Here is a 22756-nt window from a genome sequence, read left to right as displayed (position 1 = left end):
TGTTTTATTTTCTTATTATATCGGCCAGAAACTGCCAATGATTTTCCTATGCTGTTTACTGTTTATTTTTAGAAAATAGCTTTTTATCGTGTTTAAATACTTTTCTTCTAGTTATTTGGCTGTACTATGGATTGGTATATAAAGGTTTATGGCTACTATATACTTCACATATGACACCCTTTATCATCATAAAATGTCCCTTTTTCTCTGTTTAATGCTTTTGGCCTTAAATTGTTTTGGTTAATGTGAACATTGCCACTTTCACTTTTTATTTGATCTGCTCTGTACATTTTGCCCATCTTTTTATTTTCCGCCTTAAAAAATGACGGCGTGTGAGACACTAGGTCGGAAACTGTTAGCCACCCACTGTCACAGTCATTGGCGCAGTTCGTCAAATAATTCCAGCATTCCTTGTGGGCACAAGGTAGGGTTACGTTTTCCCGGCCCTTGAATTGCCTCGGCCAATAAAATGCAAGCCGAAACAGGCATGTTACTTCTTTTTTTAAAGTAATGGTCTAACAAACATTTATTAGATCTTGTTATATAGTTAAAGTAATTGGTTTATGGTCACGTGAGTAGAAACTGCTATGGTCAGGACACAAGCTAAGCCCCACATTCTTAGCTGCCACGTTATTCTTAGTCCAGGGCTTGACCCACAGAAACAAGGCGTGTTACTTCTGAGTGAAATCTTCAGGGGCCAGTGTGACCACCACGTTCCCTTTTCCTGCTGTGACAAACACGGGGCCTTCCTTCGTCTGGGTCCATGAATGAATGAGGATACAAAGGAGTTATACAATCCAACAGTGATGGTTATGAGTCACACAAGGCTACTGAGCATGTAAGATGTGGCTGAATTAAGATGCACTATGAATGTAAAACACACCAGCTTTTGGAGAATGATGAGATAGAAAATAATGTAAATTTTATCTCATTTATAATTTTTTCTATTGAGTACATGTGGAAATAATATTTGGGACATATTATGTTAAATAAAATGTGTTATTAAAATTAGTTTATGTTAAAATACATAAAAATGGGGCTACTAGAAAAATTTAACTTATATATGGCTCACAGTATATTTCTATTGAACTGTGCCACAGAGCAGAAGGTCCCGCCCACCCACGATAAACGTGCAGTGTGAGTGAAAAATAAATTTTTTTTTTAATCATTTTAAGCTTTGGGGATTGGGGGGATGTCACTGATGTGGCGTAATTGAACCCACACTGACTAGTAAGTACATCCACTGAGTAGTCCCTCCTCTTTTCTCTTTTTTGAAAAGAGCTCTGGTTTTGTTTTCTAGTTTTTTTTTTGCTGGTCTAAATTCTTCCCCTTTGGGGCCTCACTTGCTGCTGCAGGGAAGCCATGTGACCAAATTCTGGCCAATCAGACACAGGCAGAAGTCCCCCAGGGTTTTCTGTAAAAGCCATTACCTTCCATAAAAGGGACAGACATGGCTAGACGACTCCTCCCTCTGTTTTTCCCTTCAATGTGGCTATAATGGCTGAAGCCTGTGACTCTGAGATAATAAACAACGAGTGTGAGGATGAAGGCAAACATGCCAAGGATGGTGGAGCAGAAAGATGAAAAGACAAAGGAACAGGAGGAGTCTGGGTGCCTGATGGTATCATCAGGCACGTGAACTAACCCCAGCACTGACCAGTCAGGCTTTTTATCTGACAAAAATAGTCCCCTATTTGTTTAAGCTATTATTGATATTTGTCAGTTTTCTTTTACTTGCTGCCAAAATCATTCCTATCTGATATAGGTATATTCTTGGAAACATATACAGCTGAATTTTTCAAGCCACAGGGTCTTGGACTTTCATTAGGAAAATTTGGCTTATCACACTTGGTTTATTAAACTTGGTTTTATGCCTACTCTTTATGTTAGGTTTACTCTTTATTACTTGTTCTTTTTCGCTTTCCTTAATTTTTATGGCTTGTTCACATTTTTGTTTATTTCCCCTTTTACTCCCTGTTAATTTTGAGGATCTATTTTCCTTCTTTCTTTTTTTTTAAAGATTTTATTTATTTATCTTTAGGGAGGAAGGGAAGGAGAGAAGGAGAGAAATATCAATGTATGGTTGCTTCTCGTGAGTCCCCTGCTGGGAACTGGCCTGCAACCCAGGCACGTGCCCTGACTGGGAATCGAACTTCGATCCTGTGGTTTGCAGCCTGCGCTCAATCCACTGAGCTACACCAGCCAGGGCGAGGATCTATTTTCTTATTGTACTACTTGTTATATATAGTTTTACTATTAATAGTTATATTTATTCCTAGTTATAGAAATTTTCTAATTATAGAAAATGTAAATAAATAGTTATATATTTACATTTTCTATAATTATATTGTAACTGAATATCATTCTCACCCAGATTTCTTTTGCCCCCTTCTCTGAATCACTGTACATCTGAAAATGTACATCTTTTTTCCCTAACAGATAAATGGTACCTTGATCACATTACAGAGTTTTTGGTTTGTAATTCTTTTCTCTCAGTAGCCTGTAAACTTTTTTTTTCATAGCCTTCTGGCTTTCAGTGTTGCTGATGAAAAGTCTAGTCTAATAATAATAATTATTATTATTACTATTCTAAGTAATAACTTGTTCTGGTAGCTTGTAAGATTTTTCTCTATACCTAAATTTCAGAATGTAATCAGCATATATCTAGGCCTGTGGTCCCTTGCTTGCCCCTACTAATCCTGATGTAGATTTGGTACCCTTTCGATCTGTAAATTCAAGTTTTTTCAGCACAAGAAAAATGTCTTGTATTATTTTTTCTCCTTCTGGCCCTCCTATTATTTGCACGCTAGGTCTCCTGGATGTCCCCCCAACCCTCGCCCACTTGCCATCTCTGTGTTCTGGCCCGAATTGTAAGATATTTCTTCCAGTTGCTCTTCCAGAACATTAGTTCAGTCCTCCTCAGTGACCATTCTCATTCTACTTTTTCTCAGTTTGTTCTCTGAATTTTTATATTTAGACATCATGGGATACTTTTTGAGTTCTAAAAGCTACTTTCATATTTAAAATTCAGTCCCTGAAATATCAGTTCCTGAGTTGCCTGTTAAAGTTCTCATCTATCTCTTCTATTAGTCTTACCTCAGTTGGAGTCTGATATTCTAATTTTTCGACTTGGACTGAATGAGTGAGCACTGCAAGGTCCAGTGAGGAGTGATGTTTCCATGGTCCAGCAGAGCCCAAATTGACAAACCACAGAGAGACTAAGAAAGTCCCGGTACTATGGGGCTCGTCCAGGGCACAAGAACGGAGAGCAATTCAGCTCACCAATATGGCTGCTCCAAGGACTATACCCTTCGGGTTGGCCCACAGGCTGCTGCTGCCTGGCTGACCTTGCAGGACTCTCTATACATTTTACGCCTTTGTCCTAGGGCTCCATTGAGGCAAGCAGTTCCCTCTGCTAGAGGTCCCTGCTTCTCACCGAGGACTAGAGAGAATGACTCCCGTGTCCGCTCTTTCCCTTGGAGGTGTCAGGAAGGCTGGAGGCCTCAATGCACTTCCCGGCTGTATTGTAGACTTCCCTGGGTTCATTCAAACAGAGAGTTTAAATGGTCTGGGCCATGTGCTCAGGCCCTTGTCTTCCCAGAATCTCCTTCCTTACAGTCACATGTCCTTTTTAGAGAGACAGGAGAGGAGGAGGAAGGAGAGGGAGAGAAACATCAATGTGTGAGAGATATATCAATCAGTTGCTTCTCACACACCCTCAACTGGGGACTTGGCCCACAACCCAGGCGTGTGTCCCAACTGGGAATTGAACTGGTGACCTTTGGGTTCACAGGCCTGCACTCATTCCACTGAGCCACACTAGCCAGGGCATCAACCTAGTCTTACAAATGCTTGTGTGTGTGTGTATGACTACATAGATAATTATGAATATAGTCACCTACTATATTTTAGCCTTTTTCGCTGAAGTGATATATTGTGAACATTTCCCTATACTAGTAAATTTATGAGACATCATTTTTTTCTAAAATATTTATTTATTTTTAGAGAGGGGACAGGAAGGAGAAAGAGAGGGAGAGAAACATGAATGTGTGGTTGCCTCTCATGTGTCCCCCACTGGGGACCTGGCCTGCAACCCAGGCATGTGCCCTGACTGGGAATCGAACCGGCGACCCTTTGCTTCACAGGCCTGCACTCAATCCACTGAGCTACACCAGCCAGGGCGAGACATCATTTTTAACAGCTGCATAGTGTATGGTTACTCTGTAGGTCTTTTACTGTCCATTGTTCATCATTAGGTTGCTCATAATTTTACAACATTATAATGTATTCTGGATCATATTTTATTGTTACATCTTTTTAAAAATATATTTTTAAAAGACTTTATTTATTTTTAGAGAGAGGGGAATGGAAGGAGAAAGAGAGGGAGAGAAACATCAATGTGTAGTTGCTTCTTGTGTGCCTCCTAGTGGGGACCTGGCCCACAACCCAGGCATGTGCCCTGACTGGGAATGGTGACCCTCTGGTTTGCAGGCCAGCACTCAATCCACTGAGCCACACCAGCCAGGGCTTATTGCTACATCTTTACACCTTCACAATCATGTCAGTAAGGTGGAACTGCTTCGGGAAATGAATGGGCATATCTTTTAAGGTTTTAAGATCAGATTCCAAATTCTCCTCCAGAAAGGTATAACCAATTAACATTGCTACCAATAACCAATTTATACCCTTGACCCTCCCTCTCACGACCACCACACCAAACCCAAATATTATCTTTGATAATTTAATAATGGGAAAGGATTTCATTTAGCTTGTATTTGCATTGAGCAAATTTTTATGTTTATTGACCAGCTGTATTCTTTCTTTTGTGAAATGCCTGTTCATGATCTTCACTCATTTTGTTTGGGACATAAAGACTTAGGACTTTTGTGTCCTCAATCTTGACTGCCTTCCTAGTCAATAATCCCCTTTGCCTCTTTCAGTGATTTCCACCTGAACTTCTACTTTGACTGAATTAATATTGTAACCCATTTTCTTTTTGCTTATACTTATGTCTTTTTGCTCATCCTTTTACTTTGAACTGTTCTGAGTTACTTTGTTTCAAATATGTCTGTAGACAGCATGTAGGTAAAATGTTTATTCTTTTTCACTTGTTGTGACCATTGTCTTAACATTTTTATCTGATACCTATAAAAGTATAACAAATGTTCGTCATTAAACAAGATAGTTAAGCCCTGGCTGGTGTAGCTCAGTGGATTGAGTATGGGCCTGTGAACCACACGATCGCAGTTTGATTCCCAGTCAGGGCACATCCCTGGGTTGCAGGCTGGTTCCCGGCGGGGGACCCACGAGAGGCAGCCACACATTGGTATTTCTCTCCTTCTCTCCTTCCCTTTCCCTCTAAAGATAAATGAATAAAATCTTTAAAAAAAAACAAGATAGTTAAATCCATTTATATTTATTATTGGCTTTTTCCCGCGGCTCTGTTTCCCCTTTTGTCTTTCCATTTCTTGGTCTGCTAATGGTTGTTTAACTCTCCATTCGTACATTCAACTTGCCAAATATTTATAAAAATGTGAAGTAACTCTTACAACTCTCATCAAATATGATCTGTAGTTGCTACACGGAATGGCTGATATCCTTTAACAAGAAAGATGACGTTACTAGTAATTTCGAATCCTTAAGTAAATGGCTGCACACACACTGTCACAGGCTCTACTTGTTAAGGACATTAGTCCAGAATGTGACGGATGTGCAGCTGCTGCAGTTTTGCTGAGTGCACAGTTCCCCACCAGAACTGACCTTCTGCAGCCCGCCGTTCTCCTCCACCAGTGGCGGAAGCACACTGGGGTTGCTGGCTGGCGGGGCCTCCACATTATAGTCGCGGAAGCAGCAGAAGAAAGAGCTGAGGATGCTGCGGCTTCTCTGCTTCTTTAGGCTGACATTACACTGGGATGCTGGGAAGAGAAACACAGCACACTGTGGCCAACTGCAGCACGTCCTCACAGTTGCCATGCAGTGCGAAAACGTGAACGTGCAGTTGTTACCCCCCACCGCCCCTCCGGCCCTGGTACTGGGAGACCTACTCTGGACAAGAAGAGGGGGGCCCCAGGAAGTTACTCTGAAGGACTGTTATTCAGCATGGAAATCCCAGAAGGCCAGCTGGTCGATGGAGGCCAGTCCTGCTGGCTGGACAGAATTCCTCTGGCCTCAGCCCAGTGGGGGCTGCTGGCTCAGGAAGTGACCCACCCGTAGGGTCAGGCCCCATCTGCATTCCTGAACCCAGCAGGGACAGTCTCTAACCCTGCACTCAGCACTACTTCAAAACAAAGATCCTCTCAGGCACAAATCACACTTGACACTCTCTGAGAAGCATTTCTCTAGTAAGGGTACCAACAGCACTTTGAAACTAGGTTCATAGATGCTCCCTGCTCACCATGGGTTAATTGACTAATTTCATGGGTTAAGAAATAAGATGTGGAAGGGCACTAAGGAGCCCCCTTCCTCATCTCCGACATTTGTCAAGAAACTGACAGGAGCCCAGACTCACAGAGCTCAGGGCCGAAAGCCTCCATCACACTTAAAACACAAACAGCAGGAAATGTGGGGCAGAGAAGGTGTGCTCTGGCCTGAGCGGGGCTGGCCAGGGCAAAGAGCACCTTCAGGCGACCCAGGGCAGTGTTGTGCCAGGGACTCACTCCCCGGCCTGGCCTGGACTAAAGCTCCAGGGGGAGTGATGAGCCTTCCTGTCACCCAGGGTGCAAGACAGGCCCCCACGAGTCCGAAACAGAAGGCAAAGAGGACTATGGATGAAAAACACCTGAGGGGAGGAAGCTGACAGCTTGGAGAGGGAGGAGCATTCTGCCTGGGAATGCAGCCAGGGCCGTCCCACCACATACCATTTCAGGGTGCGTCAGAGAAGAGGCCACAGGCAAAGGGACCACAATTTGGGCTAATGGGAAAATCACCAATTAGGAAATGATTTGAGTCCCCGTGATAAGTGCTGGATTTTCTCTCTCCCCAAAAGCAATTCGGGCACAATTTCTATTTTTGAACACTCGAGTGATTTGTATAGCACCTTCCCTCTCAAGAGAGCGCAAAACCTTTGCTGAAAGTCTTAGGGTAGGTATTCTAGCAAAGCAAATGCATTCAGGTAGAAATTCTGAAAAAGGTTGGAAAAGCTGTTTTGCCAGCAACTCCCCAGGCACGGATGGTTTCTCGCCTGCATTTGGGCAAATGGCCCAGGAAGTGTGAATTGAAGACCATTATTCACGATAGATGTGCTTTAGAACCATAGATCCCAGGAAAAGCTGGCTGTTTTATCTGCCTGGTGCATCTCTGGGTGCAGGCCCTGGGGTACCATTTCAGGCCCCAGAGGCCAGGCCAGGCCAGGCCACCGGGACCACCAGACAGACAGAGGCCGTCCCAGCAGCAGTGGTGGGAAGTGACCGCGGCCACTGTTTACTGAGGGCCAGCCCTCCGAGTTCCAGTACTTGGCAACCCCCATCTCATGCAATCCTTACAGCTACCCAAGGAGATAGGTGTTACTGCTTCCACATCGCCGCGGAGAAAATACAACCAGTAATTGTGTGTGGCGAGACGCAAACCCAGTGGGCCTGTTTCCAAGGTTGGGTGCTTTCTCCACGTGCCATGCTGAAGGCAGTCTCGAAACAACTTAGGTCAGATTAAGGAGGCGAGAGGGACCAGGCCCGGTGGAGGGGAAACGACTGCCATATATGCTCTCGTCTAATACACGGGATTGGCTAAACCGTTTCCTTGTTACGCAGGGTGTTTCAGCTTTTGTGCCACACACAAATCATTTAGTCAGAGGAGAAAAAAATACCCTCTTGCTCTCCTGGCCGATAGCATCTTTCTCTACAGAACAAGCTATCTGTTCACGTCTCAGAGGCACTGAGCAGATAATACCCAGGTTGGGCAGTAAATGGCTCTGTGAAAAGCACCTTCCCAGATTCTATTTCCATCCTAAGATCACAGAAACCTCCCTATAACTAACTAACTTGTATGCTAAAAAAATCCTAAACCCGCAGCCTGCGAGCTACTTAAAATTTCTACCGTGTGATTGATTACGTACCATTAGAGGCCAGAAATAGACAGTGAGAGTCACTAAATGAGCTTGTGTTGCTTGGGAGCCCGTCAGGCCTGGGTGGGAAATGGCACCTAACTCAGGTTCCCCCTTCTCTGTATGAAGAGGTGAGCAGCCCGAGCCCTCACTTCCGCCGCTGTGGGAGGGGCCAGGCCTCACCCTACCCTCAGGGCTCATTTCTTCGTAAGGGGCTCCAGGTGTGGGCTATCCCAATCCAGCCACTGTACTGCCTCCCGCCCCGGCTGCTGCCTCTCCTCCAGCTACAGTCTGGTCCAAGGGTTTTGGTTGATACACGAAATGGAAGTTCATAGTTTTAATGGACCAAATGTTTATATTATATTAGATCAGAAAAGCTAGATAAATAATTGTATGCCTGACTTAACTAGAACTGTGCAAAATAAAAGAGATTATACGTAAGAAAAGATTAGCAAAAATGTGTCTAAATGTTAACAAGAATTGGCAGGTTATGGGTGCTTGTATTTCTTCCCTTTATACTTTCCGAAAGCTTTATGGTAATCATATATCACTAACAATGGAAGAGCAAATGATCTTGTTAGCTCTCTTTTAGCAACTTTGTGATGCTCAGGAGGAACTATAGCTTACTTCTAAATATAATGCTCAGACTTACTCCCACTCTTCTCCACTCCATGCCTGTGAAGCAAAAACCAGGCAACAGCAGCGTGCTTAAAAGCATCGCAGGAAGTAAACGGCGCTACTATCCCAGCCCACAGCCCCACCTGGACCGTGATAATCTCCAACCCACCAACCTCAAGACCAGCGGAGGCCCATGTGGAAAGAAGACACCAAGTAAGTGTCTTTCTTTCTTTTTAAAAAAAGATTGTATTTATTTATTTTCAGAGATAGGGGAATGGAAGGAGAAAGAGGTGGAGAGAACCATGGATGTGTGAGACAAACATCAGTCAGTTGCCTCTCACACACCTCCAACTGGGGACCTAGCCCACAACCCAGACAAGTGCCCTGACTAGGAATCAAACCGGTGACCTTTCAATTCAAAGGCCAGTGCTCAATCCACTGAGCCACACCAGCCAGGGTGAGTGTCTTTCCCCAGCACAGTGCTCCCACGGGCGTCCTCATCCGGCAGCCCCACTTCCCTGTACACACAAAGGCCGTCACCACCTGCCCCCAGTCCCTTTGAATGTCCCCACTGCTAACCTACAAGTGAGAGACGCCTCCTGGTGGGTGGCTCAGGTATCCAGGAACAAGGTCTGTATGAGGACTGTTCCAATAGGATGTTAAAGAGGGTTTAACGCACACGTCTTTCTGTGCTGTTGGTTTTAAGGCTACTTTGGAGAAGAAGGAGTAGCAACTTTGAACACCCATCTACAGTGTTACATGAGAGATCTTCCTTCTTCAATCAGACTTAGGACGAAAAAGTCATCGCAAACCATTCCCAAGTTTTCTGCTGTTTTTCCCCACTGTGACCGCTTTTTCCCATCCACGGTCACCCACACCTGCCCCTCCCACCCCCCGCCCGCTTCCTCCCTGGCACACTTCTTAGCACCCTGGCATCCATCCCACCTCTCTCTCCTCCTGGCCTCACATTCCCACTTCTCAGAACCTCCCCATTCTCCAGGGGCTGGTCCGAAGACCCCTCTCGCTTCCCCCAGGAAGCCCACTGCAGCAGGAACGGTTCGTTCCTTGGCCACTGCATTCCCACGTGGATGTGTGTGTGTCTGAGCTGTATCTTCAGCTCATTCTTCGCTATGAAGTTCCAGGCCATCGATCGCCTGGGGTAAAAATCTACCCTTCTCCCTTTCACTAAGTTGCTGGTTTTGATGTCCTTAACAGCTCTTAACTCTGTCCACAGCAATTCCCTGTCCCTGTCATGTCCCAGCTGAGGCCGTCATCATTTTGTCCCTGAACAACTGTAATAGTCGTTTCACTTGTTTTCTTGCTGATTTTGTGCCCTATAATTAACGATGGACACGACCCACCCAGGGAAAGCCCAGTGAGTGAGTAGACTGTTTGGTCGTTGTGATCGTGGGCTCTGAAGTCAGCTTGCAGTAGTACAGGACCCAGGTTCAGTTACCGTATTTTGCCGTGTATAATGCGCAACCACATTTTTGTGAGCATTACACATGGGATTATTAACCCATGGTTGGTAATCATTATACCCATGTATAATGCGCATCCTTATTTTTCTCTCTAAAACTTGGGTAAAATGTATATTATACATGGCAAACCATGGTGTGTGCCCTTTTTGTGTGCTTCAGTTTGCTTATGTGTAAAGTGAGGGCAATAAGGGTACCCCTCTGCAGGCTTGCTGTGAGAATAAAAGGAATTATTATAAAGCACTCAGAACAGTGTCCAGCACGGGGTAAGCACTTCATAAATGTTAGCTCTCGTTATTATCATTAGTCTCTTAAAAGCTTTTGCTTTTTAAAGGAGTGGGGCTTCTGAAGGTAAATCCTGAATCAAAGGCTAGATTCTGTGGCTATGCAGTTTTTCCCTGGCTTCTCACAAGTAGGAGGCATAACTTACTATAACAGACTTTGGTTACATAAACTGCAATTTAGAAAGCAAAAGTAGAAAAAAAATCTGAAGCAATTCTACTAAATTGCTCTAAAAACTGGATGTAGGGAAGAGTTAAGGGCCCGAATGAGCTCTGCGGGGGGGCTACTGCCTGCGTTCCCCTGACTCAGCTCACCCTGGGCTGCGCCTGGGCTCTCCCCTCTGCTGAGCACCTCGCCTGCCCAGTCCTCATCTACCCAGGGTCGCCCTGCCCCAAGCTGTGCATCAAAAACAAGTGTCCTCCTGTGTGCCCTGGAGACACATGAGGACCACCAAGGAGGCTGGCAGCCCGGCAGGGTCCCTCTCGCAGGCTCCCTCACCAGCCCCCTGGTAGCCATGCCGTGCTGGTGCTGCCCTCTCCTCAGGGCTCCAGCAGTGCAGGCCTGTCAGAAGGTCCGCCCCTTCTCCTCTTCCCTAGTCCTGCCAGTGAAGACAAGCCCCTAGCTGGTCCCAGCAGCTGCCTTTCTCTTCACACAGATGGCTGGGCCGTGGGCATGCACATCGCACAGGCTGAGAAAGGGAGATCGCCAGCAGGAGCAGATGAGGTGATCCTAAGACGTAACTCTCTCCATTTCTCAGAGCTGTTGGGCACGGGCCTTGCCCTGGCCTCCTGTGACCTCTGACAACTTCAGGGAGAGCGTGATTGACACTGAGGATGAACAGGCACATAGCTATTTCCCTGCATATATCCTGGTGGTTAATGCTCCTGTCCATGCTCTGGACCCGGTGTCACTGCAGCCCAGCAAGCTAAGACCCTGCTTCCCACTCATACGCATTCCCTCTCTTTCTCCTCCCAGGACGGGGACTTCCATCCTCCAGCAAGGGAGGGGCCTCGAGAAGGCCTGTGAATGGGCAGCTCAAAGTGGAGGCACAGGTAGCTGCCTTCCCGAGCCCTTAATCCTGAAGGCAAAGGGGAAACTTCCCAAATACCTCCTTGGTCTCTTGGGTCCCTGTAGCAAGAACCAGGGTCTTCAAAGCACCAGCTAGCGATGGGATGCACAGTAGACAGTTAACAGTTTTGGCCTGCCAGAATCCATTACTCATCTTCCTGGTAAAAGTGCCTCAATTTTCCTCTAGGGAGCCACTCTCAGCTCACCGGCTTCCAGTCCATTACCAAGGCCTGCAGAATCTGAGCCACATGATTGGCTGAGGGACGTGCCCAACCTGAGCCAAGGAGAGTCGGCCTCTGGACAGATGCTACAGCTGTTAGAAGTTGTTTTCGTTGTTTTTCTAAGCTAGGAGGCTGTAAGCCTGGAGCCCCCGGGTGACTGTGTTCGCCACCGAGTGAGGAGCTCCAACTTGAGCATGAAGGCAACACTGGGAAAAGGGAGCTGAGACATGGACAGGGTCAGATCTCTGACAACATCACCTGAGGGCTTGATTCAGGGAAGACCAGACCCTCCTGGCGTTTTCAGTTGCGTAAGAGAATAAATCCGCTCTTTCTCTGAAGCCACTCTGAATTGGGGTGATGTTATCTGCCGTGGGAAGGCTCATCCCTGAAACGTGAGCTCCTGGGCTAGGCCGTGTGGAAAGACCGATGCGGCACACAGGCTCTGTCCCTGCTTCACGGCGCTCGGGTGCCCTGGGAGAGACGCCCGAATGATCGATTCTGATGCAGTGTGAGGTCTGTGATGGCCGGGCAGCACCGACTCCGCTGGAGCCCAGAGAAGGGCCACCGTCCAGATCGGGGGTGCGCCAGGGCGGTAGTGGTAGCAGTGACTTTTTAGAAGAAGTGTCTTCTCGGCTGAACTGAGGATGTCATAAAATTGTTGGAGGGTGCAGGGAAGTGGGGAAACAACAATGTGTAAAGGGTCTCATGTGAGAGAGGGCATGCAGTACGTGAGGGACCAGAAAGAAGTGGCAAAGGCTGTAAGGTGGGGGTGACGAGTTTGGGTTTGATTCTATGAAAATGGGGAGTGACATGATCAATGGTATGCATGTCACTGTCTCACTTCCGTACCTGGAACTGCTGACTTCACACTTTCAACTGTGACTCATGCAGAATATCGATCGGCATCGAAGATTGTCAGGGCATTTGCAAATTAGACACGGGGACCATTTTGTATAAAGAGCCTAAATGGGAATTTCTTATTCAAAGACTGACTTTAAATACAAGTTCTGTGGAAAGAAAATGAGCTTTGCAATTATATTTGGGTTCAAGTCCCAGCCCTGCCATTTGCTCGCCGGTGTGACTTCCTCTGACTAAGCCACACTAGAAACATGGGTATCATACTACCTATCGCACAGGGTTCCCTGTGTGGATACAGCAAAAGCATGCATGTTGGTGTAGGAGGAAAAAAATGAAGCACGGCTTTGTGAGAAAACACACAGACAGGCCCCCTTTGCTTTTCTTTATGCGAATTCTAAACACAGAACTTACAGTGGCTCTCTGAAACTTTCACCCAGCCAGTGAAGGAAACCTTTGAATAATAATAATAATAATAATAATAATAGCAACCACCATAATAGAAAGTGAACAAATAAAAAACACTCCACATGTAAAGCTTAAAGCAAGCCCTAGGACTCAAGCCTTTTGTAGGAAATCATATGAAACACAGGTAGAAAGGAAGTGTTGTCATTAGAAAGACCAAATGCCCAGGGAGAGTCCCCGATGGCTGGCAGTGGGGTCTGGCCCTTCAGTGGGAGGAGAAGACTGGTCTAAGGAGCTGTCAAACATGCCAACATGGAAGGCACAACTGAATTCACAACTGGCTCGTCCACACAGGCTGAGACGGGGCATTTCTACTCATCCTCTTATACATCCTGACCCAACTGATTTCCTCTATACCTGGAAATTGAAATGTTGACCCCAAACAGCCAGTGTTTCTTTACTTCGTGTGATAGGTGCCCACGCTGGCACTCACTACCCTTCTACAATTCTTGGGTTCTGACCTGGTTTGGATCTCGGGTGTGGGGAGGCTTCGGGACCCACACCTCTGGGGTCTACACCAGTTCAGAGCGTCACAGACTCACCTTTGGGAGGACCCCACCCGTCTGTCCTTACCCCTCATCTGCCCTAGCACTCCCAGAGCCGCAAATACCTCTACACAACGCAAGGAGTAGTTCAGGATAAAGATCCCAGTAGGGGGGCGCATGGGGGGCCGCATGCTGCTCACTAGGAGTCCATCCTCCAGCATTCAAGTTTCTTCCCAAGTAAAGAAACTGCATCTGGATGCTACAGAGGACAAACCATTAACCTCCGCGGTGTCCAGCCAGCCTGTGGGCCAGCACAGGGATCAGATGGCCAAACAGCCAGTGTCACAGGATTTCTAGGAGAAAAGCGACTTCTCACACCGAGTCCACTGCTAATGCGCCCAAAGCACCAAAACCTGCTCTCAAACCAGCTTCTTTCTTGTCACAAGAGTAGAATTCAGAAAGGTGTTCCACAGCAGATTTGTATCACCCAAGTATTTACAGCAGAACATTAAAAATAAAAATACATCCTGTCCCAAGCCTCCGTGTGGACACTCATGCTGTGGAGGCCACGAAACTGCACATGGGAGTTTCCCGAGACAGGGACATTCAAACACGGGGACGTCAGGGAACTTTACAACCCTGAAGACACCATACAGCTCGATTCACAACCACGTTGCTACGGAATAAGCTAAATACCTTTTTTACGGGAGGAGGAGGAGTTCCCTCCCGAAGGCCAGCGTTGAAATGAATGCACCATTTCTTCTCTTCTGGAGCTGGGCTGCAATCTCTGGAATGCGTCCCAGGGCGGTGGTTTGCAATGGGTGTCTAACAGGAAATTCTGGGCAGTCTACGCATACATTACATTCCTTTCCCACCCCGCAAGAGTGGTCAACAACCACAGCTTTCCTCTGTTTGAGTATAAGGGGGGTGTTGAGGGAGGGGAGCAGCCAGGGCACAGACTACGCACAGTTCAAAAGCAGATGTAGCTGCTGAGAATCCAAACATCCTTTTCTCCTAGAAAAAGGGCTTAGGCACCAAGAGTCACTTTGTGAGATGTGCAGTCAGTTCCTATTCTATCTCTGAGTGATGCGTTTCCCCAGGGAACTCCACCCAAGGCTCCATGAAAGAAACGCACCCCTGAAAGCCCATTTCCCCCCCACAGCCTGGAACTGGCCAAGGCCCCTCCAGCAGTGAGAATCAAGGGGAGGAGCAGGACTGCTGCTAAAGGCTGCGCAGGAGAGATTCTCATCCTTCCACCCCGCCACTCCGCCCCACCCCGTGATAGGATGTGGTTCCCCAGTTCACTGTTGGCTCATGAGAGCCCACGGTAGTTGAGTGCCTGGTTTGTGTGAGGTTCTTGACAGAAATCCTCTCTGGCCTCCACAGAGCGCAGTGCCAATATGACCACCTTTCTGATGGGAAGACAGAGACTCGGAGTGCATACGACTCTGCAGCGAGGGGTTCGAAGCCAGCGCGGCCTGCTGGCAAGGCTCCCAGCCCTCCCACAACCCTCCGTGCCTTTCCTCAGCACTCTCTGGGTCGGGGGGAGGTTATTTCTAGGGCAAAATTCTAAGCAGGAGGTTTTATGCCACCTGCCTTCGCTGCAAATTTTATATTTTTGAAAACAAAATGAACCAATGATATTTACAGCAGCCCTATTAGATGAAGCCAGTCACAGTGGTTGTGCCACTGTGCCCCGAAGGTACCCAGGCCACCAAACTCTTTGTGACTCAGCCTTCCAGGACAGCCCCTCTTCTGGGAAGGCCTTCCTCATGTTAGTACTTCCCCAGACCTTTGTGCTCAAGGTCACACAACTCCTAAGCAGCAGGGCTGGATAGAAGCCAGGTCTGTGCAAGCCGACAGTCTGAGCTCTGAACTATCACTAACCCAAGTCTGCTTCTCACATGAGAGCCAACGTAAGTCAATGGAACAAAGGATTTAAACAGATAATGCACTTCGGAGGAAGTATAGGTTAAAATTTAACAGTAATCCAACAAATGAATGTTTAAACAACGAGGCCAGCGCTGCACCTAGTAAAGGAACAGAAATGATAAAAATAAAAACTCGGAGCCAAGGGTGGTAAGGTTTTGATGGCACAGGCCCATTCACGCACACTTTGCTGGTCACTCTGCCAACGGGAACAACTCGTTTGAAAAGCAGACCCGTGACGTGTCAGAGACCAAACAGTCTGAATGTCTGAGAGAGTAGACCCAGTTAATTAAATTGGCGCACAGCAACTGGAGAGACTACTGTGCTGTCCCAAGAAATGACCATTCTGAAGACACGTGCAGCAGTGTGTGTGGGTGTTCTCAGGGGAAGCAACTCAGACACTGCGCATGTCCTGTGTCTGTAACCCCGTAATGTGCTTCTGGACAAGCTAGGGACACAGGCTTGGGGCCTACCTTGTTTATGTCCACATCCCTGAGACCTAGAAATGTGCCTGTCATAATAAATGTTTATTGAATAAATGAATGTAGCCCTGGCCTGGTGTGGCTCAGTGGACTGAGTGCTGGCTTAAGAACCAAAAGGTTGCTAGTTCAAATCCCCATCCAGGGCACATGCCTAGGTTGCAGAAAGAGAGATTATGTAAAATTCACTGATATGTTAAGTAAGCAGGGCAATCTCTGGATTACAAGGCTAGGTGGATTATTACATTTTTTATCCTTGTCTATCATTTTGTCAATATAGCGAAAAAAGCTGAGTAAATATTAAAAATGTTTCTACGTAATAAAATATATGGCAACATTTTTATATATCAGCAGATATCTTTCTACAACCTAATGTTTTAAAATTCAAAATGTAATTTTATTTTTTAAATTATATTTTACCGATTATGCTATTACAGTTGTCCTGATTTTGCTCTTTTTGGCCCCCTCCACCCAGCAGCCCCCACACCTCAGGCAATCCCCCCACCATTGTTCATGTCCATGGGTCATTCATGTAAGTTCTTTGGCTACTCCATTTCCTACACTGTACTTTACATCCCCATGGCCATTCTGTGACTACCTAGTTGCACTTCTTAATCCCCTCACCTCTTCACCCAGTCTTCCCCACACCCTCCCATCTGGGAACCATCAAAACACTCTCTGTACCCATGATTCTGTCTCTGTTCTTGTTTGCTTAGTTTCTTTCTTTGGATTCAATTGTTGATAGATATGTATTTATTGCCATTTTATTGCTCATAGTTTTCTTCATATTCTTTTTCCTAAATAAGTCCCCTTAACATTTCACATAATAATGGTTTGGTGATGATGAACTCCTTTAGCTTTTTCTTGTCTGGGAAGCTCTTTAGATCCCCTTTGATTCTAAACGATAGCTTTGCTGTGTAGGACAATCTTGGCTGTAGGTCCCTGCTTTTTATAACTTTGAATATTTCTTGCTAATCCTCTCTACCCTGTAAAGTTTCTTTTGAGAAATCAGCTGACAGTTTTATGGGAACTCCCTTATTGATAACTAACTTCTTTTCTTCTGCTGCTTAGAAGATTCTCTCTTTATTGTTAACCTTTGGCATTTTAATTATGATGTGTCTTGGGGTGGGCTTCTTTGCATCCATCATAATTGGGACTCTCTGTGCTTCCTAGATTTGCATGTCTATTTCCTTCACCAAATTAGGAGAGTTTTCTTTCATTATTTTTTAAAATAGATTTCCAAGTTCTTATTCTTTCTCTTCTCCTCTGGCACCCCTACGATGTGAATGTTGAACCCCTTAAAGTTGTCCCAGAGGCTTCTTACACTATCCTCATTTTTTTTTATTTTTTCTTTTTGTTGTTCTGATTGGTTGTTTTTTTCTTCATGTCCAAAATCATTGATTTGATGCTTGGCTTCATCCATTCTACTGTTATTTCCCTGTAAATTGTTCTTTATTTCAACTAGCATATCCTTTGTTTCTCACTGGATCTTTTTTATGTCACTGAGGTCCTTACTGAGTTCCTTGAGCATCCTTATAAACAGTGTTTTGAACTTTGCATCTGATAGATTGCTTGTCTCCACTTCGCTTGGCTCTTTTTCTGGAATATTGATCTGTTCTTTCCTTTGGGCCCTGTTTCTTTGTCTCCTCATTTTGGCAGCTTCCCTGTGTTTGTTTCTATGTATTAAGTAAAGTTGCTTTGAATCTGTGTCTTGGTAGTGCAGCCTTGTGTAGTAGGTATCCTGTAGGGTCCAGTGGCACAGTCTCCTCTATCACCCAAGCTGAGTACTCATGGTGTGCCCTTCGTGTGGGCTGAGTACACCCTCCTCTTGTAGTTGAGCCTTGATTGCTGTTGGCAGAACAATGGGAGGGCTTTACCCAGGCCAGTCAGCTGCAAGGACTGGCTGTGATCACTGACCACCAAGCTCCACCCTCTGTGGAGGATCAGCTGTGCAGGGGCAGGGTGATAGTGTTCTGACATGGTTTGTAGCTGTCCACTGAGTGTGCTGGCTCTGGGGTTTTCCAGGTGGTATAGACCAAGGTCAGGCCCCACCTATGTTTTGCCCAGGGCCACCACCCTGCCTGAGCTATAAAGCAATATGAGATGGCTGCTACTTGTGCTTGGCTTGGAGATTCCCAGGTGAAGCCAAGCTATGAATCTAGGCTGACTGCTGTTAGTGCCAGGTGTGGGGCTCACTGAGGTCGGCTGCCGCTTATTTGAGAGAACTTAGGAAGTTGAGTAGCATGAGCTGAGACTGGCTATTCGTATGGAAAAGCAGCTTGGGTGGGCCTGTAAGTTAGGTGGGTCAGAGTCTCTGGGGGTCTCCAAGGTGGGTTAAACAATGTTAGCCAGGTTGATGAAGTCTCAGATCTGGAACTAGCTTGCCGGCTCTGTGGGGGAGGGTTTAGAAGAAGGACAATGGCCTCTGCTTGCATTGAAGCCAGACATTTCAGTTCCCCCGCTGTTTGCCACTGGTGCCTTTCAAGCTGCCACCCCGGTGCTGGAGCTCAGAGGAGTGAGCCTGAGTAGGTGAGTCTGTGTGTGGGTTCTTTAAGAGGAACTGCTTGGGGCTCCAGAAGTTTCTGCCACTGACTCAGTCCCCACTGGTTTTTGCAGCCAGACATTGTGGGGACTTATCTTCCTGGCACTGGAACCCTGGGCTAGAGAGCCTTGTGTGGGGTGGGGACTCCTCGCTCCTGAGATATCCCTCCTGAATTTTTATCTACCACATGTGGGTGTGGGACCAGCCAGTTCTGTGTCTGCGTCCCTCCTACCAGCCTGGATGGACGTGGTTTCTTTAATTCGGTCGTTGTGAGACTTCCATTCACCTGGATTTCTGATAGTTCTGAGTGATGGTTGTTCTATACTTTAGTTATAATTTTGATGTGGTTGTATGAGAGGCAAGTCATGTCTGCCTATGCCATCTTGACTGGAGTCTACAACCTAATTGTGATTGGTTGTATCATATTCCACAGTATGGAGGAACACTGTGCCATATTTAAGCTAACTTTGGACATTTACGTTGTTTCCCTTAGAAACACGTTTCATAACAACTCCTACAATTTGTTTACAACAGCAATGCTGAGAATAATTTAGTAGTCCATCAGTATGGGACAAAAGATACTATATCTCTGGGTGGAATAGTACACAGCCATTAACAAGAAGGGGCAGCTCCATCTGTACAGATGACAGCCAACATCTATCATCAGTAAGATACACCAGGTGCTATATTATGCACTTGATGTACAGTAACTCATTTAATCATTTCAGTAATCTTATGAGGTAAGGCCTTATTATATTCACTTTATAAATGAGGAAATTAAGGTCCAGAGAAGTTAAGAAACTTGCCTAATAAGTAGTCGAGTTCATTCAAACCCAAGGAGTGTGCTCTTAACCTCTGCACCGTGTTGCCTACTGAAAATGGAGCTCCTTCTGAGAGCAACACAAATGGTACATAGAGCATGCGGCGATCAACCTCCACATACAAACTTAAATAAATGAACAAAATAATAAGCACAAGGATGTGTAAGTTCTTATGTGTGTAAAGAGTATCTCTGGAAAGATTTATAAATAATGGGTTGCTTCTTCATAGGAGAGAAACAGAGGACAGAACTGGGTGGGAGGGAGAATTAGGTTTTCACTCTATTCACTTTTGTATTCTTTGAATTTTGTATTATGCATTAAAATAGGAACTCTGTATCATGTATTATGCATTATAATAAGTAAAAAGTAAAAACGTCAAAAATAATACTGCAGCGAGCATAGCGCCCATAATTTCATGTGCATGTCTGATGATTCCCTTACAAGAAAATCTGAGGAGTGTAACTGCTGAGACCAAAGCCTTTCAAAAAAATGTCAAGCCTCTTGATACCTACGGACTATCTGTCATTCAGAGAGGCTGTGCTGATGTGTACTCCCACCCATGGGGTGTTATGCCACGGCTGTGCCAACACTGGGACTTTGAACAGCCTTTGACAATCTGAAAGGCAAAAGTGGCAACTCGTCCTTGCTCTCATTTGCATGTCTTTGACTGCCACTCAAGTTCCACAGTCTCTGGCATGCTTGCTGCCCGTTTCTGCGGCTGCTTTTGAGAATGTGCTGATACATTTTTTTGCCTATTTTTCTCTTTTGTCCTTTGATTTTTAAGGGTTCCTTTGTCATATGTTAGAAACAAAATCCTGGCACTGTTCTGTATGTTAGAAATTGTCTGTTTTAAGCACTTACTTTTGTTTGTAGTAGTTCTGGATAAACAGCTTTTAAGTTTTTAGGAAGTCAAATCTAATAAACTTTTCTTAATAATTCTTTTCCACCCTAATACGACATACTATTCACTCATATTTTTCTTGTGGGTTTTTTTTTCAGTTTAAAGTAAATATCTCTTAAAGTAAATATTTTATCTGTTTGGAGTTTATTCTTCTAGATAGTAGGATTGATGAATCTATTATTTCCCCCCAAAGAAGTAAACCAATATCTTAATAATATTTATTGAACAATTCATCTTCATATATTAATTTGGGCATTCCATTCCACTCCACTCCACTCCACTCCACTCTTCTGCTTATGCCAGTAACACACAGCTTTGCTACTACAGAGTTATTGTTTTATACTTAATAGTACCAGTTCCCCTTTGCTATATTTTTTTCAAAAAAATTTTGGATAGTCTAACCTTTTATGCTTCCAGGTGAATGTCAGAATCACTTTATCAAGTTTTACAAAAACACACTTGGGATTTAGCTACATTAGGCTCATAAAATATACATACGCTGATTATAGTTAATTCCATTAAAGCAATTAAATGAAGGTTAAAATGGAAAAGTAAAAAAAAAAATCCATTTGTTGTACCTTATTACTAAAATCTGCCAAGATTAAAAGTGGCCTTGGTTATCAGGTTAGAATAGACTGTCACAACTATGTTTTATGTAAATCCTATGGAAGCCACAAAGAAGATATCTACAGTGGATACACCAGAAAATAAGAAGACTAAAATTGTGCAGCCACAAATATCAACAAAACACAAAGGAAGACAGCTAGAAAGGAAAAGAGGGGCAAAAACTTTATAAGACAGGCAGAAAACAATTCAAATGCAATAGTACTTTTCTCCCCATCCATAATCACTATAAATTTAAATAAATTAAAACCACCAATCAGAAGACATAAGGAGTCTGAATGGATAAAAAATAAGATTCAATTATATGCTGTCTGCAAGAGAGCATATAAATTTAAATTTAAACCTTAAATTTAAGACGCATAGGCTAAAAGTGAAAGGATGGAAAAAAGATATCCCATGCAAATGTTAACCAAAGAAGGAGAGTAGCAATACTTACATTAGAGAAAACAAATTTTGTGTCAAAAGCTGTCACAACAGGCAAAGAAAAATGTTACCTAATGAAAAAGGGTCAATGCACCAGGAAGACATAGCAATTATAAATATATACATATACACCCAGCACACAAATGCATGGAGCAAATATGGACAGCATGGAAGGTAGAAATAACAACACAGTAATAGGATGTTCCAATAACCCACTTTCATTTGTGAACAGAACATCTTAGAAGACAAAGAAATAGAGGATAGGAACAACACTGAAGAACAAATGTAACTAACAGACACACAAGAGAACATCCCAGCCAACGGCCGCAGAACACATATTCTTTTCAAGCTCACACTAAACATTCTTTTCTTTGAAAAGATTTTATTTATTTATTTATCTTTGGAGGGGAAGGAGAGAGGGAGAGAAACATCAATGTATGGTTGCTTTTCATGCGTCCCCTGCTGGGAGTTGGCCTGCAGGGAACTGGCCTGCAACCCAGGAATGTGCCCTGACTGGGAATCGAACCTCGATCCTCTGGTTTGCAGGCCTGTGCCCCATCCACTGAGCTACGCCAGCCAGGGCTCACACTAAACATTCTTTACGATAGATCATCTATTAGGTCACAGAACAAGTTTTAACAAATTTACGATGACTGAAATCAGACCCAGCATCTTTTCTGACAACAGCAGGAGGTACTTAGAGATAAATAGCAGAAGGAAAACTGGAAAATTCACAAATGGTTGGAAATGAAATAACACACTCTTAAATAAGCAGTGGGTCAAAAAAGAAATCAAAAGAAAAATTACAAATTCTCTTGAGACAGACGAAAATGAAATCAATATACGAAAACTAATAGGGTGTAGCAAAAACAGTACACAGAGGGAAGTTTATAGTGGTACAAAATGTTGACATTAAAAAAGAAGAAAGATGAAATTAACATCCTAATCTTATACCTCAAGGAATTAGACAAAAGAGCAAACTAAGCCCAAAGTTAGTAGAAGGAAGGAGATGACAAAGAGTAGAGCAGAAATAAAACAGAGAATAGAAAATAAATCAATGAAATCGAGTTGGTTCTTTGAAAAGATCAACAAAATTGGCAAACCTTAACTAGATTAACAAAAAAGAGAAGATGCAAATAAAGTCAAACATTAGAGAGGAAACATTACAAGTGATGTTACAGAAATATAAAGGATTAGAAGAGACAACTGTGCCACTGGAGAGCCTAAAAGAAATGGAGAAATTCCTAGAAACATACAATGTACCCAGCCTGAATCATGAAGAAATAGAACATCTGAAGAGTCCCATAACATATAAGGAGATTAATTAGTAATCTAATATCACCCAACAAAGAAAAGCCCAAGGCCAGGAGGCTTCACTAGAGAATTCTACCAAACATTCAAGGAAGAATTAATGTCAGTTCTTCTCAAACACTTCCAAAAAGTTAAAGAGAAAGGAACACTTCAAATTGATTTTATGAGGCCAGCATTATCCTGATACCAAAGCCAGACAAAGAGACTACAAGAAGA

At 44.5% G+C, this 22756-nt stretch overlaps 1 protein-coding gene across 4 annotated transcripts in view; it reads right to left on the bottom strand.

The window, feature by feature from the left end:
* CTDSPL (CTD small phosphatase like) overlaps nucleotides 1–22756 on the bottom strand; it is a 115371-nt gene that overhangs the window by 27668 nt on the left and 64947 nt on the right. For 3 of the 4 annotated variants that reach the window (XM_037070775.1, XM_037070774.1, XM_037070777.1), the window contains exon 2: nucleotides 5761–5915. In XM_037070775.1, coding sequence (XP_036926670.1) covers nucleotides 5761–5915 — 155 coding nt within the window. Of the gene's footprint in view, nucleotides 1–5760; nucleotides 5916–14206; nucleotides 14369–22756 lie in introns of those variants that run through there. The other variant, XM_037070776.1, reaches the window with a different exon arrangement.

The sequence above is a fragment of the Sturnira hondurensis genome, unplaced genomic scaffold, assembly GCF_014824575.4.
Source record: "Sturnira hondurensis isolate 20B ecotype Veracruz unplaced genomic scaffold, ASM1482457v3 Scaffold0019006, whole genome shotgun sequence".
Taxonomy (NCBI): Eukaryota; Metazoa; Chordata; class Mammalia; order Chiroptera; family Phyllostomidae; genus Sturnira; species Sturnira hondurensis.
The sequence above is the reverse complement of the archived record's forward strand: the minus strand, read 5'-3'. Positions and strand labels throughout refer to the sequence as shown.